At 42.8% G+C, this 26,925-nt stretch overlaps 1 protein-coding gene across 2 annotated transcripts in view; it reads left to right on the forward strand.

Annotated features, from left to right (window-relative positions):
- Positions 1-26,925, forward strand: part of RAI14 (retinoic acid induced 14) — a 144,005-nt gene that overhangs the window by 18,106 nt on the left and 98,974 nt on the right. For both annotated transcript variants that reach the window (XM_019450679.2, XM_019450680.2), the window contains exon 2: positions 6,339-6,418. In XM_019450679.2, coding sequence (XP_019306224.2) covers positions 6,383-6,418 — 36 coding nt within the window. In that variant the 5' untranslated portion in view covers positions 6,339-6,382. The remainder of the gene's footprint in view (positions 1-6,338; positions 6,419-26,925) is intronic.

Here is a 26,925-nt window from a genome sequence, read left to right on the forward strand (position 1 = left end):
TAGTAAGACTTCATTGACCAAATGGTTTTTTGTTGTTGTTTGTTTGTTTGTTTTACTTTAGTGCTTTCTTATGTACATGGTGAAATCTAATCATATTGCCTTTCCTCGGATCCCAGTGCAGCTAACCCAGTGCCTTTGGGACCAAAGAGAGCTTTGCTGAGGTCAAAGGTGAAGTCTGTTGGCTAGTCAGGCGCCTAACCTATGTCTTTGTTCCACACATACATTTGCGAAACATTTACTGATTGTATGCTGATGGCCAGTGTCCAAGTGGAAGCAAAATGAAAATCCTACTGGGAAAACCCTCCACCCTAAAATAAGTAAGCAGCCTGAGATGCACATTTTCAAATTTGCTGAAAACTGGTAATGGGACTCTTGCACCCCTCACTCACGTCCAGGTTGTAAAAGGGTCGGAGCTTGTGGAGATTGGGGGAAGGTCCTTCTTTGGAAGGAGCCATGCAATGATTCCCACCATGCCTACGCAACCCCCTGAGAGAAGCTTCTAGGACTGCTTAAAGAGATCAGACCAGTGTCTGACCTTTGCCTAGAAAATCTAAGGTGGACATGCCCCGTCTTGTGGGAAAGGTTAGACAAGATGGCCTTTCTTCATGAGGTTGCCCAAATCCTGAGTTTCCTTTAAGGCCAGTTACATCCCTACCCCTGCTGTAAAGACTTCTCTGATTTTTCCCAGGCCTCTAAGATTTCCACTCTTTGAATTCCTGCAGTATTTGACACCTAATTATTAGCTGTCACTCCCTTGGTCAGTTTTGAGTCCTCCATCGTGTCTGCTGAGAGTTCTCATAACCTAAACGTATGTTTAAAATCCTATCTTACTGAGATAAGAACATGTCAGCTGTGGATAAAATCAGGTGACGGGGAACAGGACTTACTGACCTCTGGTTCCCATTTGATGTTCTTTATTCCAGAAATAGTGACCTAGTCCTGGACACAGGCAGAGACTTGCAGCTTCTAACCCCAGGAGCAGTTCGGATAGCATGAGGTGCTGTGTTGTCAGCGTCAACTTACTGGGAAAGTTGATCTGGAGAGACCTTTTGCAGAATGTATTTGTTTTGCCAGATTGAGAGAATTGAGTGTTTATACAGCTTTTGGTTAAAATTCCATCTTTGTTGCAGAGAGATTATTGTCTGAGGAAACAAGTACTTAAGGGAGAAGAGGTAGGTGCTGGCCAGGAGAGAAGTATTTTAATTTTAGTTCCTTACATTTGTTTCAATGCATTGTTCAGTGCTGGGGATTTTAAGCCCAGTGTTCCTCAGAAAACCCCCTGAGGCCCATCTGGGGTGTGCATTAGTGTTGCAGTGTTGCTAAGGATTCATAGAAGTATCTCCACATTCCATGATGGGAGGAATAATTAGGCACAAGACATTGTTATTTATTCTGCTTCTCTAATGTTGCAGTGATTCAGAGGGAACGATTTTAAACCACTGCCCTTGAACCCTATGGTATGGTGCCTTAGATGCGGATGTATTCTTGGGATCCAGGAAAACATACATGTGTGTCCAGCTGCCAGTTGCCTTTGCGAGTTAATATTGCTCCTGGTGGCCATGGGTAGCCAGCTAGCTGCTCTTGTAGGATTTCAAATATAGAGGGCTCCCTTCCACACCCTCATGCTGCACACCCCAGTATTGTGAAAGATTCAGACACATTCAGTGAACACATACCTACTTGTATAATGTCTCCAGTTTATTAAAAAAAAATTTTTTTAACATCTATTTATTTTTGAGAGAGGCAGAGCATGAGTGAGGAAGGAGCAGAGAGAAAGGGAGACACAGATTCCGAACCAGGCTCCAGGCTCTGAGCTGTCAGTACAGACTCTGGGCTTGAACTCACAAATCGTGAGATCATGACCTGAGCCGAAGTCAGATTAGATGCTTGACTGAGCCACCCAGGCGCCCCTCTAGTTTATTTTTTTAATGAAAGTGTCAGTTATAGGTATAATATCACTGAGTCTAGGACAGTGTTTCCCCAATCTCGTTGAGCATCCAAATCACCCGAGGAGTTTAAAAAAAAATTACAGATTTCTGAGTCTCACTTGTGATTATGGAAATAGAATACTGGCTGGGGCTCCAAGAGGACTCTCCTATGCTGATGTAATTGGCAACATCGCCTTATGAAATAATCCCTGGGTCATATGTGGGGGTGGGAGTGAGTGGGAGTAGACGTAGCTGGAAAATAGAGGAACGTCTTTCTGACCACTTCAGTTGGGTGGGTTGTGGTAGAGAAATAGCTAAATAAAGAACATCTAGGAGCAGCCACATTTTAGTGTTATGGGTATTGCTGGTTAACCCTTGTTCCTTTCAAGTTCTCTTTCAGTTCAGTCCAGAGATTTCTAACCTGGAATTTTCCTAACTCTAAGGATTGGAGAAGGTAGTGGAGATTAGTAAGGTGTGCTTTGTTGAGATAGAACTCACAGTCTTTTCTGTTAACCCACTTGAAGTGTATAATTGAATGGTATGTTCACAGGTTATGGAGGCATCATGACAACAGATTTAGAAGATTTCATCTCCCTAAAAGGAAACTCCATATTTGTTCTGAGTTATTTTTAATAAAGAAGTCTAACATTCATAATAAAGCTCTATAGGCTCATACCAAGGTTTCTTGATTCAGGCTAGAATTAGCAGATAAAGGTACCTCCGGTTAAGCTTTGATTGAGAGCTTTAAAGGGAACATGGATTAATCCTGTTTGTTGGATGCAGTCTTTCAGATGAGAAGGTAGTAAGTCTGTGTGTCCCTGCACTGTTCGTCCTCATCAGTTGACTTGATGTGATTTGATGACTGGTGATAGCGATGGGAGCCATGTTCCAGTGACAAGCAAATGTTAGTAAACGAATATTTCTGCTTGGTGAGTGGGATGTGCTTTATTCTTGAAACGGGAGTACTTACAGTTTTTCCCATATATGTGTCACATGTCACCTGCTTTTTGTACTATCCAAATTAGGCTGGTGCACAGTTAATTAAGGTTCACTGCAGCCCTTTTGAAGTAAGTCATCTTGATTAAGTGACTTGTCCAAGGACGGCCATCAGTGTAGCCTAGATCTACTGATAGATATCACTTGTGCTCAAGATAGGCTATAACCCAATCTGAGCTTTGGAAGTCTGGATTTGGGAATTGGAGCAGTAAGATTCCAGCTGACCCAAGGAAGGCAAGTCCCTGATTTACTTGTGGGTCTTCTTGGGGAAGAGAAGGTGCTGGGGCAGACAGAACCCAGCACCCTGTCAGGGGCAGGTTACTTCTCATTAGTCATGACTTCCAGATGTTAGATCCTCTTGTGAATACCAGGAAGACAGTGACCTATTACTATCATTACCCCCTCTCCCCAGCTACAGTTCCTGTGTCTAAAATTACTATTCTGTAGGCTTCCAGAACCTCTTTACCCTTGATCCCTATCTCTATCATCTGGAAGTTGTACCTATGGACCACCCAGCTATCACACACCCAGACCCATGACTCCAGGAAGACATTCATTTCACAGCTAATATCTGCCTGCCTCTGGGAATTTTTGGAATTAAGTGCTTTATTTACTTAATCCTCCTCAAATAAGAGTTTGCATGTTCTCATTGCCATGCTAAAAAAAAAAAAAAAAAAGTCAAAGAAAAACACACAAGAAAAAGCACAACACCCACAAAAAACTTAATGAGCTCAAATAATAGTCTTACCCACCATTGCCTAAGACATTGTGTTCCAGAACTGAAGGAATGCTTTGGGTGGTTCCACCTTGGTGGGCTACACAGTTTATGGCCTTTGAAAACCTTGTCTTCCCTTTCTCCCTTTCCTCTTGCATAGATTTGGCTTCTTTCCTTGGTTATTAGCACTTCACCCAAAGGTGGAAGGAATTGAACTCAAAGGATGACTGCCATTTTCGGGAGAACCGTGAGCCAGTGGCAGTTGGGGAATATCTGATTATCGTTATTTCTACTTGGATTCATCAAAAGGTGGTTTGCACTGACGCGAAAAAGCGTTGTTAAATGATGCAGCATAACTTTGATGAGTGTATTCCCTGCCTCATCTACCTTACTTCAAGATTCTCGGGGCGCCTGGGTGGCTCGGTCGGTTAAGCGTCCGACTTTGGCTCAGGTCATGATCTCACGGTCCGTGAGTTCGAGCCCCGTGTCGGGCTCTGTGCTGACAGCTCAGAGCCTGGAGCCTGTTTCAGATTCTGTGTCTCCTTCTCTCTCTGCCCCTCCCCTGTTCATGCTCTGTCTCTCTGTGTCTCAAAAATAAATAAACATTAAAAAAAAAAAATTTTTTTTTTAAATTAAAAAAAAAAAAAAAAGATTCTCAAAGCTCCGGGTGCCTGGGTGGCTCAGTCGGTGAAACATCCAACTAGGGCTCAGGCCTTGATATCATGGTTTGTGGGTTTGAGTCCCACCCTGGGGTTCTGCACTGCAGGTGTGGACCCTGCTCGGGATTCTCTCTCTTCTTTTCTCTCTGCCCCTTCCCTTCTCACAAGTACAAGCGCATGCTTGTTCCCCACCCCCCTAGAAAAAAAAAAAGATTCTCAAACCTTACCGAGCAAAAGATTCAACCAAGGACATGCCTGAGCCCTGCTTCCTGAGGTTCAGTTTCCATAGGATGTGGACTAGGATCTGGCCTTTAGCAAATTGTCCCCATGTCCTTGTGATTCAGATTAATGAGGAGCCAGTGGTGAGAAACACTGTCCAGGAGTTTGCACTTTGCTTTTCAGGTACCAGCCCAGCCTGTGGCTAAATACTTGGCAATTAACAAGGGCTAATTATAGCGTGTATGGTTTCCAAGGTAACACACATTCAGTCACTCCTGCCCAGGCCGGGAAGATTGGAAGAGACCACGGTGAGGCTGCAGTAATGGTGTGGCCTCCAGATTAATGTCACTGAAGGGCTTTCTGATGACTGGGCTTTTGTGCCCTTCATCCAAAGGCCCTGCTTAATGACAGCAGCGAAAATGAAAGTAAACAATGTTTGAAGCCAGAGAGTCGCTGGACAACTTCTGGAGGCAGTGATGAAGATACAAGGAAGGAGGAGTACAGCCATTCAGTGGCTTGGTTTTTTTCCCTTTGTTGCTTCAAATCCGTTTAGTCCAGAATGATAAGGGCAATAGAGGAACAGAGATGGCTTTGAAAGGCTTTTGAAAAATAATGTCCAACAAGGGTAAACATGGGACCGCTCTTCCTTCGTGCCCAAATGGACAGTACTGCTAAGGTTCATCTGTTCTCACTTTGTCAGGTGAGGCTCAAAGTTACATTTAGAGAGTGCTTGCTATGTGTTGGGAACTTGCACGCAGATTTTCTTGCCCTTTTGACCTAAATGCAAAGGTTCCACACTCTGTAATTTTCCAGTTTTAAGGGTGAAAGAGACAAAGTCTGTACCGTATTTTAGCACAGGATTCTGCTTTTGGGTTTTAGTTTTAAAGCTACAGGGCAGTGGGAAAAGCGTTCAACTACTGCTCTGATTCTCAATTCCATCATAAGCAGGATTTTGGCCGGTGACAAGTTTCCTGACTTCTCTGTGGCTCCACTGCTACCTCTGAAACATGAGGCACTTAGCCTGGATCAATAGTCTTCACTTTTGAAGGGTGACAACTCCTTGCAGGATCTGATGAAAACTAGGAACTGTCTTCCCTGGGAAAAAAAACAAAAAGTACATATATAATACTTTAAAAAAATCACGTTCACTTTGCAGGGGACCCCAGAATTCCTAAATGAGGGGATTTCTTAAGACTCTGCCAGCTCAAACTTGGAATTGCTGGGTCCCACCAGGACCTTGGGGGTGGGGGAAGGGAGCCTTTTTCATTGTTTAGAGCAGCTTCCTGCAGAATGAGGTATTTGAAGAGGGAGGTTTTGTTGTTCCTGGCATTTTTTTTTTTTACTAACTGCCTTGTGCGTGCATTTAGGAGGAAAGAAGAAACCACACTGAGAAAAATAAATATGGAATGAATGGCATCTGGAATATGAACTGTTTTCCTTCTCATTCTTTTTACTATAGTGGCCCTTCAAAAGGAGGTGGATGGTAGGATTAAAACATGAACAGCACGTATAGGAACTCATGCTGCACGCAGATACTGTATTTTGTACAATGACAGTTAAACTTGTTCTGTTAACGTTTTGGAAGTTGGGATAAAACTTAGATTCGGTTAACTTGAAAATGTCCGAAGCTTCTAGAGACTATATCGTGAGTGAAACAACACATTCTTTACTACTTCTTAGGTTCTAATTCTGAACACCTTTCTAACTCAACCCCAGTGGCCCATGGCCAAAAAGCTGTAATCCTAGCAGGAGGGAATATCTGTAGTGTTTATCTGGAAACCTAAATAGTTAATTTCTTTCTTTTATTCATTCTCTGCTTAGGTGTTGAAAATCTCTAGAGCTTTGGAAAGCTGAATGGACTAAACATGAAGAGCTTGAAAGCCAAGTTCAGGAAGAGCGACGTAAGTATGCTGCGTGACTCACTGTCTGCCTACTCCACTCTCACTCTCCTGAGGCGGCAGGAACAGCCCTCCATTCCTACCTTGATAAGGCACTGGGTTAATCAACTACAGGAGCCAGGAACACTCTGGGCCTCAACTCAGCGTGGCTTTTGTGAATGGCATGCTCTAGGTTCTTTGCTGTTTGTGCGAACAGCTTTCAAGAATGACTTCTTTATTCCTGGCGTCTGTGCCTTGTAGAGAAAGGAAGAGTCAAATTAAATATCTTAAAGAAAAGAATCAGTAAAAACCTCAGCATTTCCAAAGTCCCCCGAATCTGATTCGGAATGCCATTTTTGGAGGAAGCTAGTCTCGTGGGAGTAGTTAAGGAATGACATATTAGCTTGGTTCATCTTTGGCCTTAGGAAACTTTTTTTTTTTTTTTTTTTTTTTACTCTGTTAAGGCTTTTGTGGTAAAACAACACCTTTACTCCCCCTGAATTCTTGGGGTTCTCACTCATTTGTTATCCATCATAAAAGATTTTGGATTGGAGGAACCAGTTATGATGTCAGGATTATGAAACAAAGTCTCCCACAGGAGAAACTGGAGAGGATTATACACATGATATCTTAACAAATGGTCTTCTCATAAACCCTGCTGGGACTCCGGTCTTGTACTAGCTGAACTCCCATCCTTTGGGCAGAATTATTGAATGGGAGAAGCTCATGGAAGAGTCTCAGGTGGAAGCCCAGATGTGTCACCCTTACAATGGGCTTGCGTGGCTATCCTTTCCCATGAGGTAATTAAGGTGAACCTGGATTTTATTGTTTTGCCGTGAGTTCTAAGACAGCTTGGCACACGTGCATTTTTCCAGTAAATGGAGGCTGCATCTTTTGTGGCTCACATGTTAAATGCATACACCTCCTTTTGGCTGAAGCTTATCTTTTGAGGCTGCATCTTGACATGTAACTTACTGCCCTGATAAAGTCCAGACTGGTCGAGATGCTTGTGGGATGGTTGCAAATTTTTGTCTCGCTTAGAGGTTAGAGGCAGAAAGGGATTTTAAGAAAAAGTTGGGTTTCACCTTAAGTGAAAGTAACTTAAGTGGAACTTAGACAATGTGAAGTGACTTGGCCAGAAGCATCCAATTTGTCTTTGGCCACTGAGAGCCTCGGTTGTCGTCGGTCTTCCTTAGCCCTTTGCCCCTGTTACTCCCCTGAGAAACCCACTTCAGCCTCCTCATCTGCTGGCCCTATGATACTACGGCCTACAGATCTCATCTGGCTTTCAGTGAGAACAAAAAGGCAATTAGATGGAGAGTGTTGCCCAGATATGGATGGGTTAGTACATTGTGTGACCAGGTTAACAAATGTCTTTTCCATTCTAGGGGAATTTGGGTAGCTTCCATTTATACAGTTGAGATTATTTTAGCAAAATTTAATCAGTCTAGAGTTCCATGATATATGAACTGGGGTAGGGGGAAGTGATAGACACATAAACTTTTGGTTTAAAAAATTAAAAACTGGCGTCAGTTGGGAGTGTGTTGCTGGAATCTAGTTTTTAAATAAAAATGGAACTGTTGCAGTGATTAAAAAAACACAATAATAACACTATTAAAAGCTTCTGGGATTTGGCAGCAGAAAGACTGTGATTTTGGAAGTTAGTGCTAAGAGAAGAAATGTTAGAGGAGCAGCTTGGACGAGTGAGCAAAGGAAATTGTTACCATGGGGCCAGACAATATCGGATTGCTTTTGACATTTGATCAGAACATCAAATTTTGGGTCTGTTTGTCCATTTGTCAATCAGCCGTGTGATAATAACTGTTAGGAAGTAATTTACTCTATATCAGGTACCATCCAAAGCTCATTGTGTGAAATTCATTGAATCTTGCCACAAACCTTATGTGGTAGGTATTACACTTAGATTCATTTTACAGATGGAAAAACTGAGACCTAGAGAGGTATGGTAACTTGTCTGGGTTCTTAGAGCTCTACTTTGTACAATCAGTTTTTCTGACATCGGAACCCAGTTACAGAGCACAGGCTTTCTAAAAGGAAATTTGGATGGAGATTTGACCTTGAAAACCATTTCATCCAGTCAGCAGTTTGGAAAGTGACTTTGGACCTAGGCTGGTGACTTTGTGCAAGTCTCTTACCTTTCCTGACCCTCAGGTTCCACACCCAAAAAGTGGAGAAAATAACATTAGCCTTCCAAAGTTGTTGTGAAGGTTCTATGTGCTAATGTATGTAAAACACATTAATCTTAGGGCCTGGCATTCAGGAGATGATTGTTAGATACTTCCTTCTCTTAATCAGAAATCCATGATCAAAAGTAGGGTTTGAAAAGTGTCTATAGCCAGGAGGGCAGAATAATCTGATAATAGCTGCTGCCTCTGAGGAGGGAAACTGAGAGCTGGGGGTAGCTGGGGGAGGTCGGCTTGCTTTGCAATGTGTGCCTTTTGGTTTGAATTTTTTTGGTATTGTGTATGTTCACATGCATGTCACTTATTACATGAAAAACAGGTTTTAAACTGTTCAGTTAAATAAGCTGAACTGTAATCTTTACCTAAAGTGAGTGGTCTTTCTGAAATAACCATCCTAAACCATCAGCCATCAAATTTTCCTTCTTGTCTTTGTGTGAGTCTGAAAGGAGAAGGGGGAAGAAAGAGTTCTTTGTATTTCTGGGGGGTAGGAAGAAGAGGGACAGCAGATCATGTTCATGCTTTCATAAAGAGAAGGCAGGTGACCCACTGGTATGATCACGTTTCAGCCAGCCTGTGTCTGGGAGGTCTACAGCCAGATCAGTTTGAGGCCACTGAGAGCAAAACCCAGGAGTGAAAAAGGACAAGAGTGACCCAAAGGAGACCCCTGTGGTTGCCTTTAAGGTCACTGTGCTGCTCCGGGACCATCATGCCGGTAGAGATTTAATCCAAGTTCCTTTCTGGAACACTTGACTCATATGGCTACCAAATCAAGGTCAGGTTTATGTGAGTATAATAGGGGGATGAGCCCAATTCTGTGGGCTGTGGTTAGATTCTGTCATTGTCTGGTTGCTTTAGTCCCTAAACATACTTGGGAGCCTACCGTAACCCACAGAGGCTGAAGAGAATCATGAAGCTAAACCCCTGCCCTTCGGTAGATGACATTTTTCATTTGACATGTGTAACTTTATTTTGGGTATCCTTAAACTTGGGTTAGATACTAGAGAGCATATAGGAGAAATGTGAGGTATGATTCTTTAATAAGCTCACAAACCAGGATGGGAGGAGAAAACTTACATGCAGGAAATAACTAAGGCAAAATACACATCATATATACAATAGAGAGTAAAGGGGTGACACAACCAGTTGTTAAATTGTGGGGTCTGGACGATTCATGCTATCGATTTTCAGAGGGGTGAATCACTGGAAATGGGAAAAATTGGGAGAGCTTAACAGGTAGAGCTTTTTCTGGTCCTTGAGGCTGGGTAGGATTTGGAATACTGGATGGGAGAGGAGGGGAGGGTCATGCACGGGAGTCTGCCACTAGCTCAGTTTCAAAAACTTGCCCTTGACATGCAAAATAGTAATACTTGAAGAGCCCAGCAGAGTGCCCACGCCATGACTCGAGTCTTTTAATAAAAACACTATGAATTTTCATTCTAGTTTTAAAAATGGATATACTTGACTTTTATGCTTATAAAATGAGCACAGAGCTTTAAATCATCATTATTTATATCTTTTATGACTACAGTCTGAAAGTGGCTTCTTTACCTCTTTACATATTTGCAGCAACTAGCATGTGGTTCCACATGGAAAAATGAGCTGTCATCATGAGAAATGAGGCCAAGAAGGTTGGGATTTCCCTTTGTTAATAAAAATGCTCAGGCTTCTGGAATTTCTTTGCGAATGCCAATTTTTAGTGCCTTGAGTGAAATGGGTGGAGGTTGAAGGATGGGAAATGGGATTGAAAGATCTTTGTAACAAAGCTTGAGAAATGCCTCTCAAACACGATTGAGGCCTTCAGAGTTTACTCTGTGGGTGTGTGTTTAATTTTATGTAAGATTTGTTCCCAATTATGTTTTTCATTGTAATAGGGAAGCAGCGGACATTCCATTAAAAAAAAAAAATCAAGGCAATTCAAAATGGCTGGCTCCATGAGATATTAAATTAGCGGTACTTTTTAGGTAGTAGCTACTAATGATGGCAGCTTTCAGCCAAAGAAATGCACACACCCTGTGAATCTTGAGGAACCAGACACATCCTGCTCAGACAGGAGTTTGAATTTGTTGCCTGTTGAGAGAGCTGCTCTTGTGAAGGTCGATAATCGCCATCTCTGCCAAGGTATTTTTTCAAGGAGTGTTTGGTCATTTGCAATAAGTTTTTACAGATGCCCAAGTCTCTCTTCCACACCACGCACACACACACACACACACACACACACACACACACACACCCCATGGGAGTATTTAAAATCCAAGTCTCTGTTGACAGAGGAACCTTGGCCAAATCTACCGTAAAGCTAAGTCTCTTTTTTTTAATACACATAATGTCAAAATACATCAGAGATACATCAGAGATGATCTTTTTTTGGGTTGGAGGTATGAGACTCTCATAAACTTCTGGGGAGAAATTCAGTCAGGTTTGTGTCATAGTACATATTTTCCAGGTCTTGTCAGCCCTTCCTAATGGGGAATCTGCCTGCTGCCTGATTTCACCTTGTATTAGTTTCCTAGGATTGCTGTAAACACAGACCCAGTGGCTTAAACAACTGAAATGTATTTCCTCACAGTTCTGGAGGCTGGAAGTTTGAGCTCAAGGTGTTGGCAGGGCCCCTTCCTGGGAGGGCCGTGAGGGCAAATCTGTTCCAAGCTCTCCTGGCTTCTCCTGGTTTTCTGGCCATCACTGGCTTGTGGACACGCTACCTGATCTCCGTCTTCCTCTTCACGTGCCCGTTCTCCCTGGTGTGTCTCAGTGTCCAAGTTTCCCTTTTTTATGAGGACACGATCCTATTGGATTAGAGCCCACTCTAATGACCTCCTTTTGATTTGATTACCTCTGTAAAGACCCTGTCTCTAGATCGGGTCCTATTCTGACTGACTTCAGACTTCAACTTATCAGTTCTGGTGGGGGTTTGGGGAAGTGGGGGGAATGGAACACAGTTGAACCCAAAGTGTACTTCCTGGCTTTTCCATCCCAGAGAAGTTTCTCGGAAGCCTTGCCCCAATCCCCCCAACACTCCCCCCATGCCCCGCCCACCTCAGGATGCATGCTTATGACTTTAGTGCCATAGTTTCTTTATCTTGTGGACTATTTTCAGTGTCTAATAGAGGCCAGAGTATCACAGTTTTTTAGTCTGCCTAGTACATAATATGAGTAGCCAGAGTAAACGCATATCGATTTCTGACCTACAGCAGAAAGGAGGAGGAGAGGCCTCATTTATCACCTGCTGACTACATGCCAGGCACTGTACCAAGCTCGTCACCTGCTCTTTATCACGTCATGCTTACCAGACTTTTTCCAGTAAAGACCATTGTTATAATAACATTTTACAGAGAGAGAAATTAAGGTAGGGGAGTGAAGTAGCTTGCTCAAAGTCACACATCTGATCAATGGCAGAGAGATACACACCCCGGTTTTCCTTGCCACCAGAGCTTGCCCTGTCACCCGCTGCACACGCTTGCTGACATGGGGCATTCTCATTCCTAAATTCCAAAGCTTTAAACTGCACGAGATAAATTCTGTTCTACTGCCCTAAGCACAAAGACCCAGGCAATGACTGCATTGTATGAACGCTCCCGATAGTGGCAGAGCTCACCAACGTTAGTGTTATTCCCGTGGCAGAGGAGGGTCTGGCAAGATCTTGGGTTGTTTGTTTCCTGGGAGGCAAAATACACTTCGACCTTAACTTTTAAAGCAAGAGAGAATAGATGCTACTTCTGCTCTTCCCCTGGAGCAGATAAAAACGTCTATACCTAAAAAACAAAACAAAAAAGTGTATTTCTAAACAGAGCCTCATTGCTGGCTACTTGGATCCCAGCTTTATTTAGTTATCCCTGACAGTAAGTCCAGGAACTCTTGGTTAAACCTGATCCATTCCAGATGCAGCTGGAGACGAGTATGAAACTCAGAACCTGGCCCCTCCACTTGGGGAAATCTGATAGTCTACACAAGCAGTGAATCATCTAGGTTATTACTTCTTATCACTTTATTCTGAATTAATTACCTAATCATTTGGAACTCTTGCTGACCTCAGTGTTTTGTGTGTGACAAATTCTTGTATGTACCTTCTCCTTGGGAATGAAGTGTAGGAATTCCTTCTGAGTTCATCCCATGGTGCTTTTCAGTTGAGTTTCCACCCAAAGATGTTTTCTGTATAGAGGTGGTTGTTTCCATTTATTACTGCACCAGGTGTCTGCATTAGCTAAAGGCCCAACATATCTATAAAGGTGACGTGACTAGCCTTGACTTTCCTTTTGTTTGAGTCCCTACCTCCTTTTAAATAAGGAGAGTCAGCATGTTGTGATCAACTTGGTTGTCGAATTATTAGGGTGGTTTTGCGTTAATGAAAAATATTTTAACTTTTTGGCAAGTACTGTCTGAAAGGGTTTCATTTTTATTTTCTTGGGAGGCCAAATGATCTGATGGTCTCTAACTCCTGCCTTTCCCCTGGGCTATTCCATAGGCTAACGGCTGAGAAATGGAGAGATTTATAATGTGGGAATAGAACAAGGAAAGCTCTGAAGAACCACATGTTCTTCTTGGATGGGCTTATTCTGAGATGTATTTCCCAGTGCTGAGGATGTTGCCATGGCAGTTTTCAAACTGGGGCTGCTTTTTTGGTGGGGTTTTTCATGGGAGTCCACATGACTTCATGGAAGTACCCATTCTTCTCCGTTTCATAAGTGAGAAGCCGCAGGGTCCTCTATGAGGTCCAGTAGACATATTTATTATGGTATGGGATAAGCTGTTATAACAAATACCCTGAAGTCAAATAAGATAGAAATTTTTTGTTTTGATGTTTATTTATTTTTGAGAGAGTGTGAACGGGAGAGGGGTGGGGAGGCGTTGGGGGCAGAGGATCTGAAGCGGGCTCCGCTTTGGAACAAATCTAATTTGTTTGTCATTTGACAGGAGTGAGCCTGACACGGGGCTAGAACTCATGAACCGTGAAATCATGACCTGAGCTGAAGCTGGACGCTCAGCTGACTGAGCCACCCAAGCACCCCTAGAAATTGTTTTCTTAAGTTAAAGTTTTAATCACTCAAGGGCCAGCTCAAGGATAGCTCTGCTCCATAGATGCATCGGGGACCCAGATCCTTCTATGATGTCCTTTTGCCACTGTCCACAGCTGCATTGTGCACTGCAGTAGCCAGTGGCCACACGTGGCCCTTGAGCATTTGAGATGTGGCTAGTTCAAATTGAGATATAGTATTCTGTAACTATAAAATACATACCAGACTTCAAAGGCTTAGTACCAGAAAAGGAATGTAAAATATTACTATTTTTGTCATCATTAGACATTGAAGTGCTAATATTCTGGACATATTGGATTAAGTAAACATTCATTTCCCCTGTTTTATTTTTTAAATATGAGTCCTAGATACTTTATTTTTTTTATTTTCAGAGAGCGTGTGCAGCAAGGGAGGGGGCAGAGGGAGAGAGAGAGAATCTCACGCTGAGTGTGGAGCCTGATGGTGGGCTCAATCCTGAGATCATGATCTAACCTGAAAGCAAGAGTCAGACGCCCAACCAACCGAGCCACCCAGGCACCCCAAATATGGCTCCTTAGAAAGTTGAAAGTCTTGCCTTATAATTCTTTTGGACTGTGCTGGTCTATGTTGCTCTTCATGTTGCATAGTCTTTTTTCTGTCTCCTTAAGACTTGAGTAGAGAGAAATGGAACACAAGCATTTTTCTTCTGAAAGGCTGTGATCCTGAAGGTGTACAAATCCGTGCCCTCACATGGAACCGTCCAGAGCTTAGTCACATGCCTCTACCTAGCTGCAGGGGAGGCAGGAAACCTTTCCTCTAGCTAGGCATCCACCAAACCAGCTAAATCCAGAGAGGTGAAAAGGGAATGGACCCTGGAGAAGATGAATTCAGTGCTGTGGTTGAGTTGCCTGCCCCCACTCTCCCCCCTCCCAAATATATATTGAAGTTCTCACCTTCAGTATCTCAGAATGTGACCTTATTTGGAAATAGCATCTTTACAGAGGTAATCAAATTATATTAAAGAAAAAATGAGGTCGTTAAGGTAAGCCATGATTCAGTATGACTGGCGTCCTTATAAAAAGCAGAAATCTGGACATACAGACCGATGTGCACAGAGGGAAAACTGAAGGACACAGGGAGAATGCCTTGCATAGATGAAGGCAGAGGTTGGATGGTGTCTAAAAGTCAAGAAGTGCCAGAGATTGCCAGCAAACCACCCCAAGTGAGGAAAGAGGCATGAACAGATTCACCTTTACAGCCCTCAGAAGGAGCTGACCCTGTGGGAACCTTGATCTCTAGCCTCCAGGACTGTAAGACAACAGATTTCCGTTCAGTTTGGGGTACCTTTTTGTGGCAGCCCTAGAAAGCGAATATACTCAGCCGCAGGTGATATCCACCGTGAGCCTCCATTTGGGAGTTGGATGATAAAGTGTGCCAAATGTTCTTAGCTTTGATTACTTCTACCCCAGGAGGGAATAGGGGCTGCTCTTTGCCAATTCCCCATTGTCCTGTTGGTGCAAGACTGTTGCAACATGCTGTTTCAGTAAAATTAAATGCCTTTTCCAGGTTAGAAACGGAAATTGCCCCTGAGTGTTGCAACTGGTGACATTAGGTTATCAATCAGGCTTTTTCTTTTGAGTCTAGTAATATGTTGTGTGACCTGCCTTGATAAAATGTGGGATTAACAGGGGCCTGATTAAGTATACCATTTTACAGCCATCATTCTGGGATTGTTTACACAGATAGGTCTCTGTCGAGACCTGATCCATACCTTCATAGGAAAGTTTGGGAATGACGTTAGCCTACAATTACACGTTATAAACTTAGTTTTAGGTTATACCGAGTGCATGCATTCATTCAGTCGACATGCAATTTATGAACCTGTGAAATCTGAGGATTCTTGCGTCAGTTAATTTCCTCTTACCATGTATGCCACTCTGAGTCTCAAATTGTGGGGCTTAGAATTCTGAGTGAATTAGATTTGTTCCAAAGGAACTTAAAATAGTGGCATTTCCATTTCCCAGGCATATAGCTTTCTTGACATAACCTAAGATCATATTTTTTCTGCAGCCATGTCCCCCTCTTGATTCATACCTGTTTTTTTTTTTTTTTTTATTCTTTTCTACTTTTGCTTGCAGAGCCCTGTCTTTCTCTTCATGTGCTTGTTCTGTTGGATGTTTGAACCCAAATTCAGGGCACTGTATTTATCCTAGTTAAATTTTATTTTGTTTGATACATCTGTTTCTCTAGTTTTTGCATCATTTTAAATTCGGGTTCTTAGAATCACAGAGTCATCTACAAACTTGTTAGGCATGCCTATTTAATCTAGTCATTATAGTATTGAATAACTAGCTCTGCCTTCAGAGATATATATTATATAGATATATAGTTATATTTTATTTCTAGAATCAGATACCCAATAATGTGGATTAAGGCATTGTCGTTGTCCATTTGGAAGGATGTCAATTTGTGTGTTTTATGTGTATACATATACATGGGTGCTATATATGTGATAACTGTTGACAGCCTTCCAAATGGACAATGCCTTAATACACATTCTGTGGGGTCTGAGTATAGTTGACCCGTTGTACTATTTCTTAGTCCTGCTTTCTGTCTTGTCCCAGTTTTGTCTCTTACTGCCTACATGCTATTAGGCAAGTTATACAATCTCTCTGATCTTAGGTTTTCTTATCTGTAAGCCAGAGTGATGCAGCACCTCCCTTAGCATCATCATGAGGATTAGGATAAAATCTGGTCCACTGTAGCTGATATTAGTTGACCCAGTGCCTAATACAGTGCCTGGCATTAGTAGCTCCTCAGTAATGTGGGATGAATGCATGGTCTCAAAAGTTTACTCTCTAGGCAACACTGTGACTGATGTGCATGAAGCATTACAGCGGTACAAGGCTTGTGTCATTTACAAGGAGTGCAGGTGATAAATACCATAGGAGTTTCACAGAGGAGATGAATTTGGGGTTGGGCTTCTTGACTGGGTAGGTTAGGATTACCAGAGGAAACCAGTACTGGTGGGACTCTGGGGGAGGGGGGGAGGGGTGGGCCTAAATGAAGAGGGAGATGAACACGGACAAAGAACGGGAAATAAAGTCAGATGATGGGAGGGATGGACGGCATAGCACTGAAAACTGGGGGTGGGTGGGTGAAACTAAAGAATGAGGTTTAATGACTTTGGGCAAAAGGACAAAGGGGGTTTTGAGAGACCAACCAGAGAAAAGGGCCAGGACTAAGGCCAAGGCTGGGATGAAGACTGCTGTGGGGAGGGGGGGAGGGATGTGGTACTTTGTGTGGGTGTAGATGAAGAGCAGGGAGGAAATCTGGATTCCTGTTAATACACCAGGGCCACACCCTGTTCTGGGCATGCCAGCCAAGTGTAAGTGCCTCTCCTCTCCTGAGAAATCTAGTGTGGGCTTATTATTGTACTTGTGTTTCACTAAGCAGTTTGGTGGGAAGAGATGGTAGGAAACTTTGAAAAAAAAAAAAAAATCTGGGGCACCTGGGTTGGCTCATTTGCTTGAGCATCCGATTTCAGCTCAGGTCATTATCTCTCAGTTTGTGAGTTCGAGCCCCGCATTGACCTCTGCTGTGGGCGCAGTGCCTGCTTCGGATCCTCTGTCCCCCTCTCTCTCTGCCTCTCCCCCACTTGCACGGTCTGTCTCCAAAATAAATATAAAAAAATTAGAATCTACTTGATTTAAAAAGAAATGGAGGGGCGCCTCGGTGGCTCCATCGGTTGAGCGTCTGACTTTAGCTCGGGTCGTGATCTCACGGTTCACAGATTCAGGCCCGCGTCAGGCTCTGCGCTGACAGCTCAGAGCCTGGAACCTGCTTCGGATTCTGTGTCTCCCCCTTTCACTGCCCCTCTCCTGCTCGTGTTCTCTCTCTCTCTCTCTCAAAAATAAACATTTAAATTTTTTTTTAAATATTGAGACTATTTACATAACATTAAAATGCACTTCTGTGTCAGGCATTATCTAAGCAACGTAACAAATTGTGATTTATTCCTCTTTATTAGAGAACTAGCATTTTTATCGCAACTTTACAGACGAGAAAACTGTGACATAGTGACTTGCTGTGTTAGTTTGCTAGCACTGCCATACCAAAGTAAAACAAAGTAGTACAAACAGAGTGGCTTAAGCACTAAAGATGTATCGTTGCACAGTTCTGGGGGATAGACAGCGGAGATCAAGGTGTTGTGAGGAGGTGTGAGGCTTGAGGGAGAATCTGTTCCCTGCTTCCGGTGGCTTACTGGCAGTCTTTGCTTTTTCCTTGGCTGACCTCTGCCTTCGTCTTCTCATGGAGCATTCCCTCTTTTTGTCTCTCTGTCCAAACATGTGCTTTTTATAAGGACACCAGTCGTTTTGGGTTAGTGTCCCACCTTCCTCCAGAATGGCTTCATCTTCACTAATTACCTCGGCCACAGACCGATTTCTGAGCCATTGTGAGGCATGTTGGTTAAGTGTTAGGACTTCAACATGCATTATGGGATTCAACCCATAATTCAGTTAAACCATAATTCAGTTCAACTTCTGGCACTAGTCAAATCACAGAGGTGAAGTAGGAGCCAAGACTCGTGCCTGGGGACTCTGGATCCAGAAGTCCTACCTGCCTGCAGTGTCTGTGGTTGCTGCTGTGCCCAAGCCTCTGCCCTCAGGGACGCAAAACACGATTCCAGCCCATCAAGTAAAGGCCTGTAATTGGATTTCAGATTCTCCTTTGCAATTTTCCGGTGACAGCTGACAGGTGATAATCATGGGTAAACTTTGACCAAAACATGTTCCAGTGAAGCCAGCTAGCCAGATGCACAGGACTGGTTTGAAAGCCTTTGGTGCCAGAGATAAGAGCTGGGTGGAGAACATGGAAAGCAAAGTGGTTAGACCTGTTTTTGGGAGGTTGGGCATTGGAGAGGAGGCTCTCAGAGGCAGACTGGACCCTGAGACTCACAGAATGTTTGTATCGTTTTCTGATGTGAAAATAACAAAGAGCACTGCGTAGACCAGGTTGGCTATGCTTGTACACAGCTGTCCCAGTGGTGGCTCTGGCGTTGTGACAGGTGTCGGGGTGCTGTGACAGGTGTCAGGGCCCTGGCTGTGCTCTGGGAATAGTGGGAAGGGGGGTGGTTTCATAGGCTCTGGTGAGGGTTCAGCGAGCGGTGGGAGTCTGGTACTGTAGATTCCTGCCTTTTTGAGTGTTATTTGTAAAGTCACGTCTGCCCTTCCCCCACAGTGAACATGTGGATTTGAGTGGCAGGTGGCAGTCTGGGTCACGATAGGATGAGATCATGGTCCCTGCTTAGTCTGCAGCATCTAGACTAGTTCCGGGCACCAGGCACTGTGTTGAGTGAATGAGTAAGGGTGGCATGAAAATACAGTTCATCGTCACCCCTCATTCGTCTGCCCCCTCTTCACTAAGTATTTACTATTCTCCCATGCCCTGGACTGAAAACAAAAGGACAGCAGGATTTTCCAGATGGGTACCCTTTAGCGTGATCTGAATGTCCTCTCTGCTGCTTTTGATTGTGTTATGTGACATTAAGGAGCATTATGGGAAGGCCAGGCTTGTTAGATACAACCCACTCTTGTACTCGCTTTGCATCCAAACTGTGAAATGATTTTGTATCCAAGGCTCCTTAGCTCACGTGCTTTGAGAGCCACATGACCAAGACCAGTCATGAGCTTTGGTGTAGGCTAACTAGCCTGTGTTTCACAGGCAAAAATTATCCACATTGAGACCCAAGTGTTATTAAGAACAGGCCTACTTGTTACCGGAAACAAAACAGCGTTTGTGCCCCGGTTATGATGGGGCAGCTGTCCCAACCTCATTGAAAGGATGCTGGGATTCTTATTCCATTTTTATGGGTCAGTGACTCAATCTGTGTGTCATTTTGCTATCGTTTGTCAAAAAGATTCTGGCCAACTTGTTCCTAGTTTTGAAAGAATTCTTCAGAATGGTCCAGTAAGCCTTGGAGACAGACACAGGTCTCATGTTTAGGCCCCGGGTCGAATGTAGTGACTATTCCTTATCTTTGAGATTCTGATACTTTCAGGCCCATTGTGAACCCTGTTTATACATTTCACTTTTCTACCACAAACCCGTGTTTTGTTTACAGTACTATTGGGTTAGCCCTTGTTACAATTTTTGGCCTGCTTAACGGAAGCTAGGTGAAGGAAGTAATCTAAAAAATGGAGTTTTTTGGGGCACCTGGGTGGCTCAGTCGGTTGAGCGTCCGACTTCAGGTCAGGTCACGATCTCGTGGTCCACCAGTTCGAGCCCCGCATCCGGCTCTGGGCTGATGGCTCAGAGCCTGGAGCCTGCTTCCGATTCTGTGTCTCCCTCTCTCTCTGCCCCTCCCCCATTCATGCTCTCTCTCTCTGTCTCAAGAATAAATAAACGTTAAAAAAAAAAAATGGAGTTTTTTGTAGTACTGTACTACAAGGAAAAAATGGAGAGTAACACATATGTTGCAGAAGTAGGCAAATTAGGGGCGCCTGGGTGGCTCAGTCAGTTGAGCCTCCGACTTCGGCTCAGGTCATGATCTCATGGTTCGTGAGTTCGAGCCCCACGTCAGGCTCTGTGCTGACAGCTCAGAGCCTGGAGCCTGCTTCGGATTCTGTGTCTCCCTCTCTCTCTGACCCTCCCCCATTCATGCTCTGTCTGTCTCTGTCTCAAAAATAAATAAACATTAAAAAAAAATTAAAAAAGAAGTAGGCAAATTATTCTGTATCCATAGAGAGGAATGTTCTAGAGTCCTTAAAAATGTTAAGCTTAAAAAATTATGTAGCAGCTGGGAAAGTGCATATGAGAAATTAAGTGAAGAGAGGTTCAAGTTACAAAATTACATGACATAATTAAAAGAAGTGAAAAACATGCATTTGGTACGTATCAGCACTTCTACTTAGAGGAACACTGAGGACATAGGGATGGGCAAAAATATTTAGTTTTAAGGATATTCAGCAGGACGATACTTTTAAATCTATAAAAACTGGAAATCTATTAAAACAGTGTCATATGTTACTATTAAGGGACAAAAACATTAAGTGCTAAACACATTTGTGATGTTTGAAAACTTTTAATGTTTTTCTCTTCCTGGAAAAAAATCTGGAGGATATGAACAGGGACAAGAGGTTTCCAAGGGCAGATCCATTGTGGGGAGCCTACAGTTTATACAAAAATATAAGGGAGTCCTTGTTTTAAGAAATACCAAAAGATTTTGTGTCTGTCTCTCTGGCTCTGTGAGCATATTTCTAGGCCTTGGAAGAACCCATACACGTGTGGGGGCCCTGAGGTTTCAGCATGAGTTAGCTTGGAATAAAAAGGTCTCTGGGCCCTAGGTCTACATTTTTGCATCTTCTGACCTGAAGGTAAGAGGAAGCTACAACCTGTGACTCCAGCACATCTCTGCTCCCAGCAGTGACTTTCCGGCCCTTTGCTAATGTTGTCGTAAGCCTAGTAGATTGCCCTAATGAAGAAGGTTAGGAGAATCTGTGGTGGTTCTTTTCTTCACCTCATTTAAGTACATTTATCTTTCTTATAGTTCAGTGGTTCTCCAAGCACGATGCCAAGACCATCAGTGATCTTGGGGAATTGGCAGAAATTCTTGGGTTCATCCCAGGTCTACCTAATGCTGGGAGTAGGGCCCAGGGAAGCTCTCCCCACCCCCTGCCAGGCCACCCTGGTACAAACTGAAGATTAGGTGTAATCTGGCTCCATAAATTGTCAGCCTCACTGTTCAGCGCAGTCACCTGGAAAGCTTTGTCACAGCTGGTCAGTGGGATCCACTCCCGGGCACTTAGTCCTAAGAGAGAAAGTTGTGTGTGTTACTGTAAGGGTTTTTAGATCATGACGTTTTCATTAAAAATGGAGAGCCATGCAGATGCATGCTCCCAACTGTCTTCTCCTGACCTCTCTTAGGGGGAGGCAGGATCCAGAATTACTTGACTGGCTGGGCTGCATTTTGTGAACCAAAGCCAGGAAATATTAACCTAAGGGTTAATTTCATTCATTAGTTAGTCTCAAATTCTCTGTGCCCCACTTAACTATCTCTGACTTCCCTGAGCCTGTTTCCTAGTTAGTAAAAATGGGTATTTTAGAAAAATAGGTCCCTTATAGGGTATTGTGAAGAATAAATAAGACAGAAATGCACACAATCTTCACTTTTCTTTCCCAATATTTTCTATCCCCAGTTATAGATCTCCTGTATCAAATTTGGTTTTTTAGGAGATAGTATTTGTTCCATTTCTGTATTCCATAAGCTGAAGTTCATAAAGGTTTTGGATAATGAAGAAATTATTTTTATTTTCCTGTGGATTGACTTTGAGTTTGTTTTATTGCCTGACTTGTGTGAGAAGTTGGAAACAGAAATGACTCCGTGAGGGTAGGAGACTTTGCCTGTCCACTCTTGTGGCCACCTACACATGCATGTGTCGAGCGCTTGAAATGTAGCTTGCATGACCAATAAAGTAATTTTATTTACTTGGATAAACTTAAATTTTAAAATCATTAACTCAGATGTTGGAAAACTTGTTTTTTTATGTTTGGAACAACTGGAGTATGAATGTTTTAATCTGGATTTCATGAAATTTAATTACATGTTAAGTGTTTCTGATAAAAATGTAGTACCAGAATGGAGATGTACTTCCTATAAATGTGCATGATTTTGAAGATGTGGGATGAAAAAAATGTAAACTATCCCATTAATAGTTTTCATGTTGATTTCATGCTGAAATGCTACTATTTTGGTTTTGTAGGGTTACATAAATATAATTTCAGGTTTCTTTTTAATTTTTAAAAATGTGGCTATCAAAAAATAGAAAATGTGGCTTACATTAGATTTCTCTTGGATAGTGCTGTATTAGACCCTGACAAGAAAACAAAGCTGAAAACGCACACCTCACATCTATAAGACTGGAAGTGAAAGGATATTGATCACCTAAGTTATCTCTCCCTCAGCACTGTCCGGCCCTTGTCTTTATGCTTGGGACGTGGCCAGCCCACTTAGGTTCTTTGCCTGTGGAACCAATTTATGACCACTTTGTTTTTTCCTTCTGATGTGTGCAAACCACCTCTGTATTTGAATAAGTGATATCCGACCATTTACCGTCGAAACTTAAGAATTTGAGCTGTGGCTGCTGGTTGAACAACACTAACTTCAATGTGGAGCATCCCAATGAAATGCATTTTTTTAAATGTGATTTTGGCCTTTGTGGTTTTTTTTTCTGTTAAGTGTTCTTGTAGCATAGGAATGTAATTGTTCCGCCCCACTGTGTTTCTCTGTCCATACAAGGGAGTTACCATTCTTGGAACTCAGATTTATAACCACTTCCTTATTTTTGTTATGCCTCCTAATATACTTTTAAAGAGGGACTTGACCTTCACATAATTCATACTTTTCCTTGAAATGTTGGATCGCCCACCTCAGCAGCCTTGGTTTTGTATGACCCATGGAATGAGTATGTCTTCCCATATTAAAAGTTACCCATTAAACTGGACACAATGAGATTTCTGATAAGGTAAACATAAATATAATGTCACTTAAGGATTTTTTTTTCCTGCTTTTATGATTTTCCCCATATTTGGTGGGCCCTTACTCAAAATATCTCAGGCTGAGTAATGGATTGGAGGCTGATATTTAGACACTATGTTGACATTTTATTTTTTTAACTTTATTTATTTATTTTGAGAGAGAAAGAGAGAGTGAGAGGGTGCATGCACACAGCTAGGGGAGGGACAGAGGGAAGGAGAGTCAGAATCCCAAGCAGACTCTGCACCATCAACACAGAGCCTGATGTGGGGCTCGAACTCACAAACTGTGAGATCATGACCTGAGCTGAGATCAAGAGTCGGAAGCTTAACCTAAGCCATCCGGGTGCCCCAAAGACACTATTCACATTTTAAAGATGATACTTGAGGCATGGAGTTCTGGATTTGTGGAAGGAGTTTTTCATTTCAGAATACCATTGCATTGGTGTTGGGCCTGTTGTCCATTATGCTGTATCACAAAGTACTGGTAAACTTTTTTTCCTGATTTATGCCTTGTACTCTCTTGCTGGCTCCCATTACAGCAGGAGTGCTTTTCTCAGCTTGAAAGGCCGGGTTATCTGTGCCATCTCACGGGCACAGAGGTCATGCTTGTGTCCCTCTGGATATGCAACATATGGTTCTTTGACCTTGAACTTTGGGCTGTGGATTGCATTTCATGAGAAGTATCCTCTTCCCACTGCAGAAAACTTTTCATGTTCTTAACAAGAGGCGGTAACTCAGTCAAGACCTCTAGCTTTCAGCACCCCCCATCAATTACAGCATATTAAGACATGATAAATATGTAAAACATGAGGCCAGAGAGGCAAAGAGGCTGGCTCAATGTCTTACTTTTTCTTCCGGATGGCGTCAAGACTTGGCAGGCGATTTTGTGGACAGAACAGCGGGCTGCGTTTACTGACCTTGGCTTTGCCAGTACATGTGTGAGGCTCCTGCAAGTCCGTGCCCCTCCTTGGGCTTCCGCATGGGTAAAATAAGATGCTCTCCAAAGTCTCATTAAGCTTTAAAGTTCTGTGTTTCCTGTTCAGGCCTCTTTCCAACCCCCTCTGCTCCCATCCATCTCTGTGTCCACTGGTAATTGCTTCTGTAATGGAGTCCGAACGCAGTACATTTATTTTTACTGGAGTTGTGCAAAGTCCCACGGGCATCTGGAAAAAAGAATGCACTTCTTAATTGGAGCATGTTCAAGGCTCCCTCCGACTCAAAGTGTATCCTCTTCTTCCTCTTGCCCATGACATTTCTTGTAATCTCCATTGGTTAAGGACAAACAAGGAGGAAAGAATGTGATCCTATTGTATATAGTGGCTATAATGACCTTCTTTGAAATATGCAGGGCTTTTTTTCACGTTTCCTTAAGCACAAAGCAGAGCTGTAGACAGGAAATCTGTCTCTGACCTTATGTCCAAGGGGAAAATCAAAGCTTTGAACAAATGTCAAGAGAAGAGAGATTGAGGCAGGAAGAGAGAGAGGAAGGAAGAAGAAAAAGGCTCTTGATGTCTTCTTTGTCTACTGTATTTATGAATTTTTGTTTCTGAAGTGGAGGAAGGAAAAGTTAGCTTGTCAAGAAATTAGGTGGTATAAAAAAAGCTAAGCTGCCCTCTGAGTTTTACATACATGTAATTGAAGATATAATTTAATATACTCTTCAGAACCATATTTAAAGTAACAAAACAGCTAAGAAAGAAATTTCAGTGTTTGTAAGCAGTCTGCAGAGTTCTGACCATATAATCATGTCAGCTGTTGAACAACTATCAAGTAATTACCTTACCCTTTTTACCAAAACAGAAAAAGTTTTCTTAAATTTACTTAAAACATATTTCATTGGTGGTGGGTATTTTTGGATGTAGATATTTTGCCAAGTTAAAATAGTGAAAATATCAGTTGCCTTTTTTTTTTTTAAACTACAATAAAATTTTACTTTCTATTAAAACCTTGGAGGGGTAGGATTGATATAAATGACAATTATGCCACAGATAAAATTAGGTGCCTGAGAACCTGTGTGGAGTCATCGCCCATCAAATAGTGATGTTATTCCTATAGAAATTTGATTTCTAAAGTCAACTTTCAAAGACAATGGATACTTAATGTCAACTTCACAGAGGATGGGTTTTCCTAGTATTTTGGAGTTGGAGGGTTTTCTCTCCCATCTATTGTTTGGAAAAAAACCAAAAACCTTTACCCCTATAAACTTGGCAGTTGTTCTTAACTCCCTCTGCACATTAAAATTACCTGGGGAGTTAAAAAAAAACAACAACAAACTATTACTGTTCTTCATCCCACCCACTCCCAAACCAACTGAATTCATATTCTGAAGAGGAGTGTGGCCTGGGTATTTTTAAAATTTTTTTAATGTTTATTTTTGAGAGAGAGAGCGCGCGAGAAGTGGAGGATGGGCAGAGAGAAAGGGAGACACAGAATCCTAAGCAGGTTCCAGGCTCTGGGCTCGAACCCACAAACCATGAGATCAGGACCTGAGCCAAAGTCGGACAGTCAACCGACTGAGCCACCCAGGCTCCCCCTGGCCTGGGTAATTTTAAGGCTTCTGTGAAGATTGTCCTGAGTAGAAAGTGTTTAGAACCAGGTTAACAAGCAGTCATGTAGTAAGGAAGCAACGTTGTGGATAGTCCCTGATCTTCGAGGCAACAGAATACCCGACCTTGTCATTAATAATAAGTGAAGGAACCTGGGTTTCAAACCATCCCGGAGAAAAGTGCAATGTGAAGCCTGGCTTAAAGGCAGTTTAAATTATTTTCACGTGGTCCTGCATTTGTGGTTCTTTTGTTCTCCACTCAGTTGTATAGGCAAATAGCTTCACTCTTAAACTGAGGTTATTGAATTTGACCTTGGTGAGGAAATGCATCCCCACTAACCAACTGTATTCACTTACTAGGGCTGAAATAACAAAGTGCCGTAAACTGGGTGGGGGCTTAGATGCAACAATAATGTCTTGTCTCGCAGTTCTGGAGGCTAGACGTCTGAAGGCAAGATGGCGGCAGGGCCATGTTCCCTCTGAAGCCTATCTTCCTTGCTCCCCCCTACCTTCCAATAGCCTGCGGCCATCTTTAGCAGCCTGGCTTGCAGCACCACGGCTCCAGGCTCCAGTCCTCCGTCTTCAAGTCGGCTGGCTTCCCTCCACGTGTGTCTGTCTCTGTCCGAATTTCCCATTTTAAGAAGGACACCAGTCATTGGACTGAGGCCTACCCTCATTTTAACTCTATTTCCTCTGCAAAGACCCTATTTCCATATAAGGTACTTTCTGAGGTACTGGAGGTTAGGACTTCCTATCTTTTTTGGAGAACATAATTCAGAACATAACCCCAGTAGGTGAAAAGGAATCTCCCTTTAATACACTTCATTCTTTTATTCGTGACATTCCAAGGATTAATTCCTCACTCATAAGGAAACATCAGACCAAATATAAGTTTGGAATCTTTTTCATCCATGGAAAGTTCATGCCAGATAGAAGCGGTTTCTGGTATCATTAAGCCCTCTTCTCCCCCCACCAGATTTTCTCAGTATTAGCCTGGGTGAGGGAGCGAATGAAGTCAAAATCCCCTGCAGTCCTAGGGTTCATCCATCACATTTGTCCTTAGGTCCCCTGGGTTTCAAAGCTGCTAGGATGGTTAGAATACAGGTAACTAACATGTCCTCAGTTCCTTAGTTTGGAGGCAGAACGAACATGGAGCCTGCTTAAGATACTCTCTTTCCCTCCCTCCCTCATCATTCTCTGCCTCTACGCTGCCCGGGGCACTTTCTCAAATAATATAATAAAAATCAGGGGCGCCTG

This window comes from Panthera pardus, unplaced genomic scaffold (assembly GCF_024362965.1).
Source record: "Panthera pardus isolate Hobbes unplaced genomic scaffold, ASM2436296v1 HiC_scaffold_2, whole genome shotgun sequence".
In the NCBI taxonomy this organism is placed as follows: Eukaryota; Metazoa; Chordata; class Mammalia; order Carnivora; family Felidae; genus Panthera; species Panthera pardus.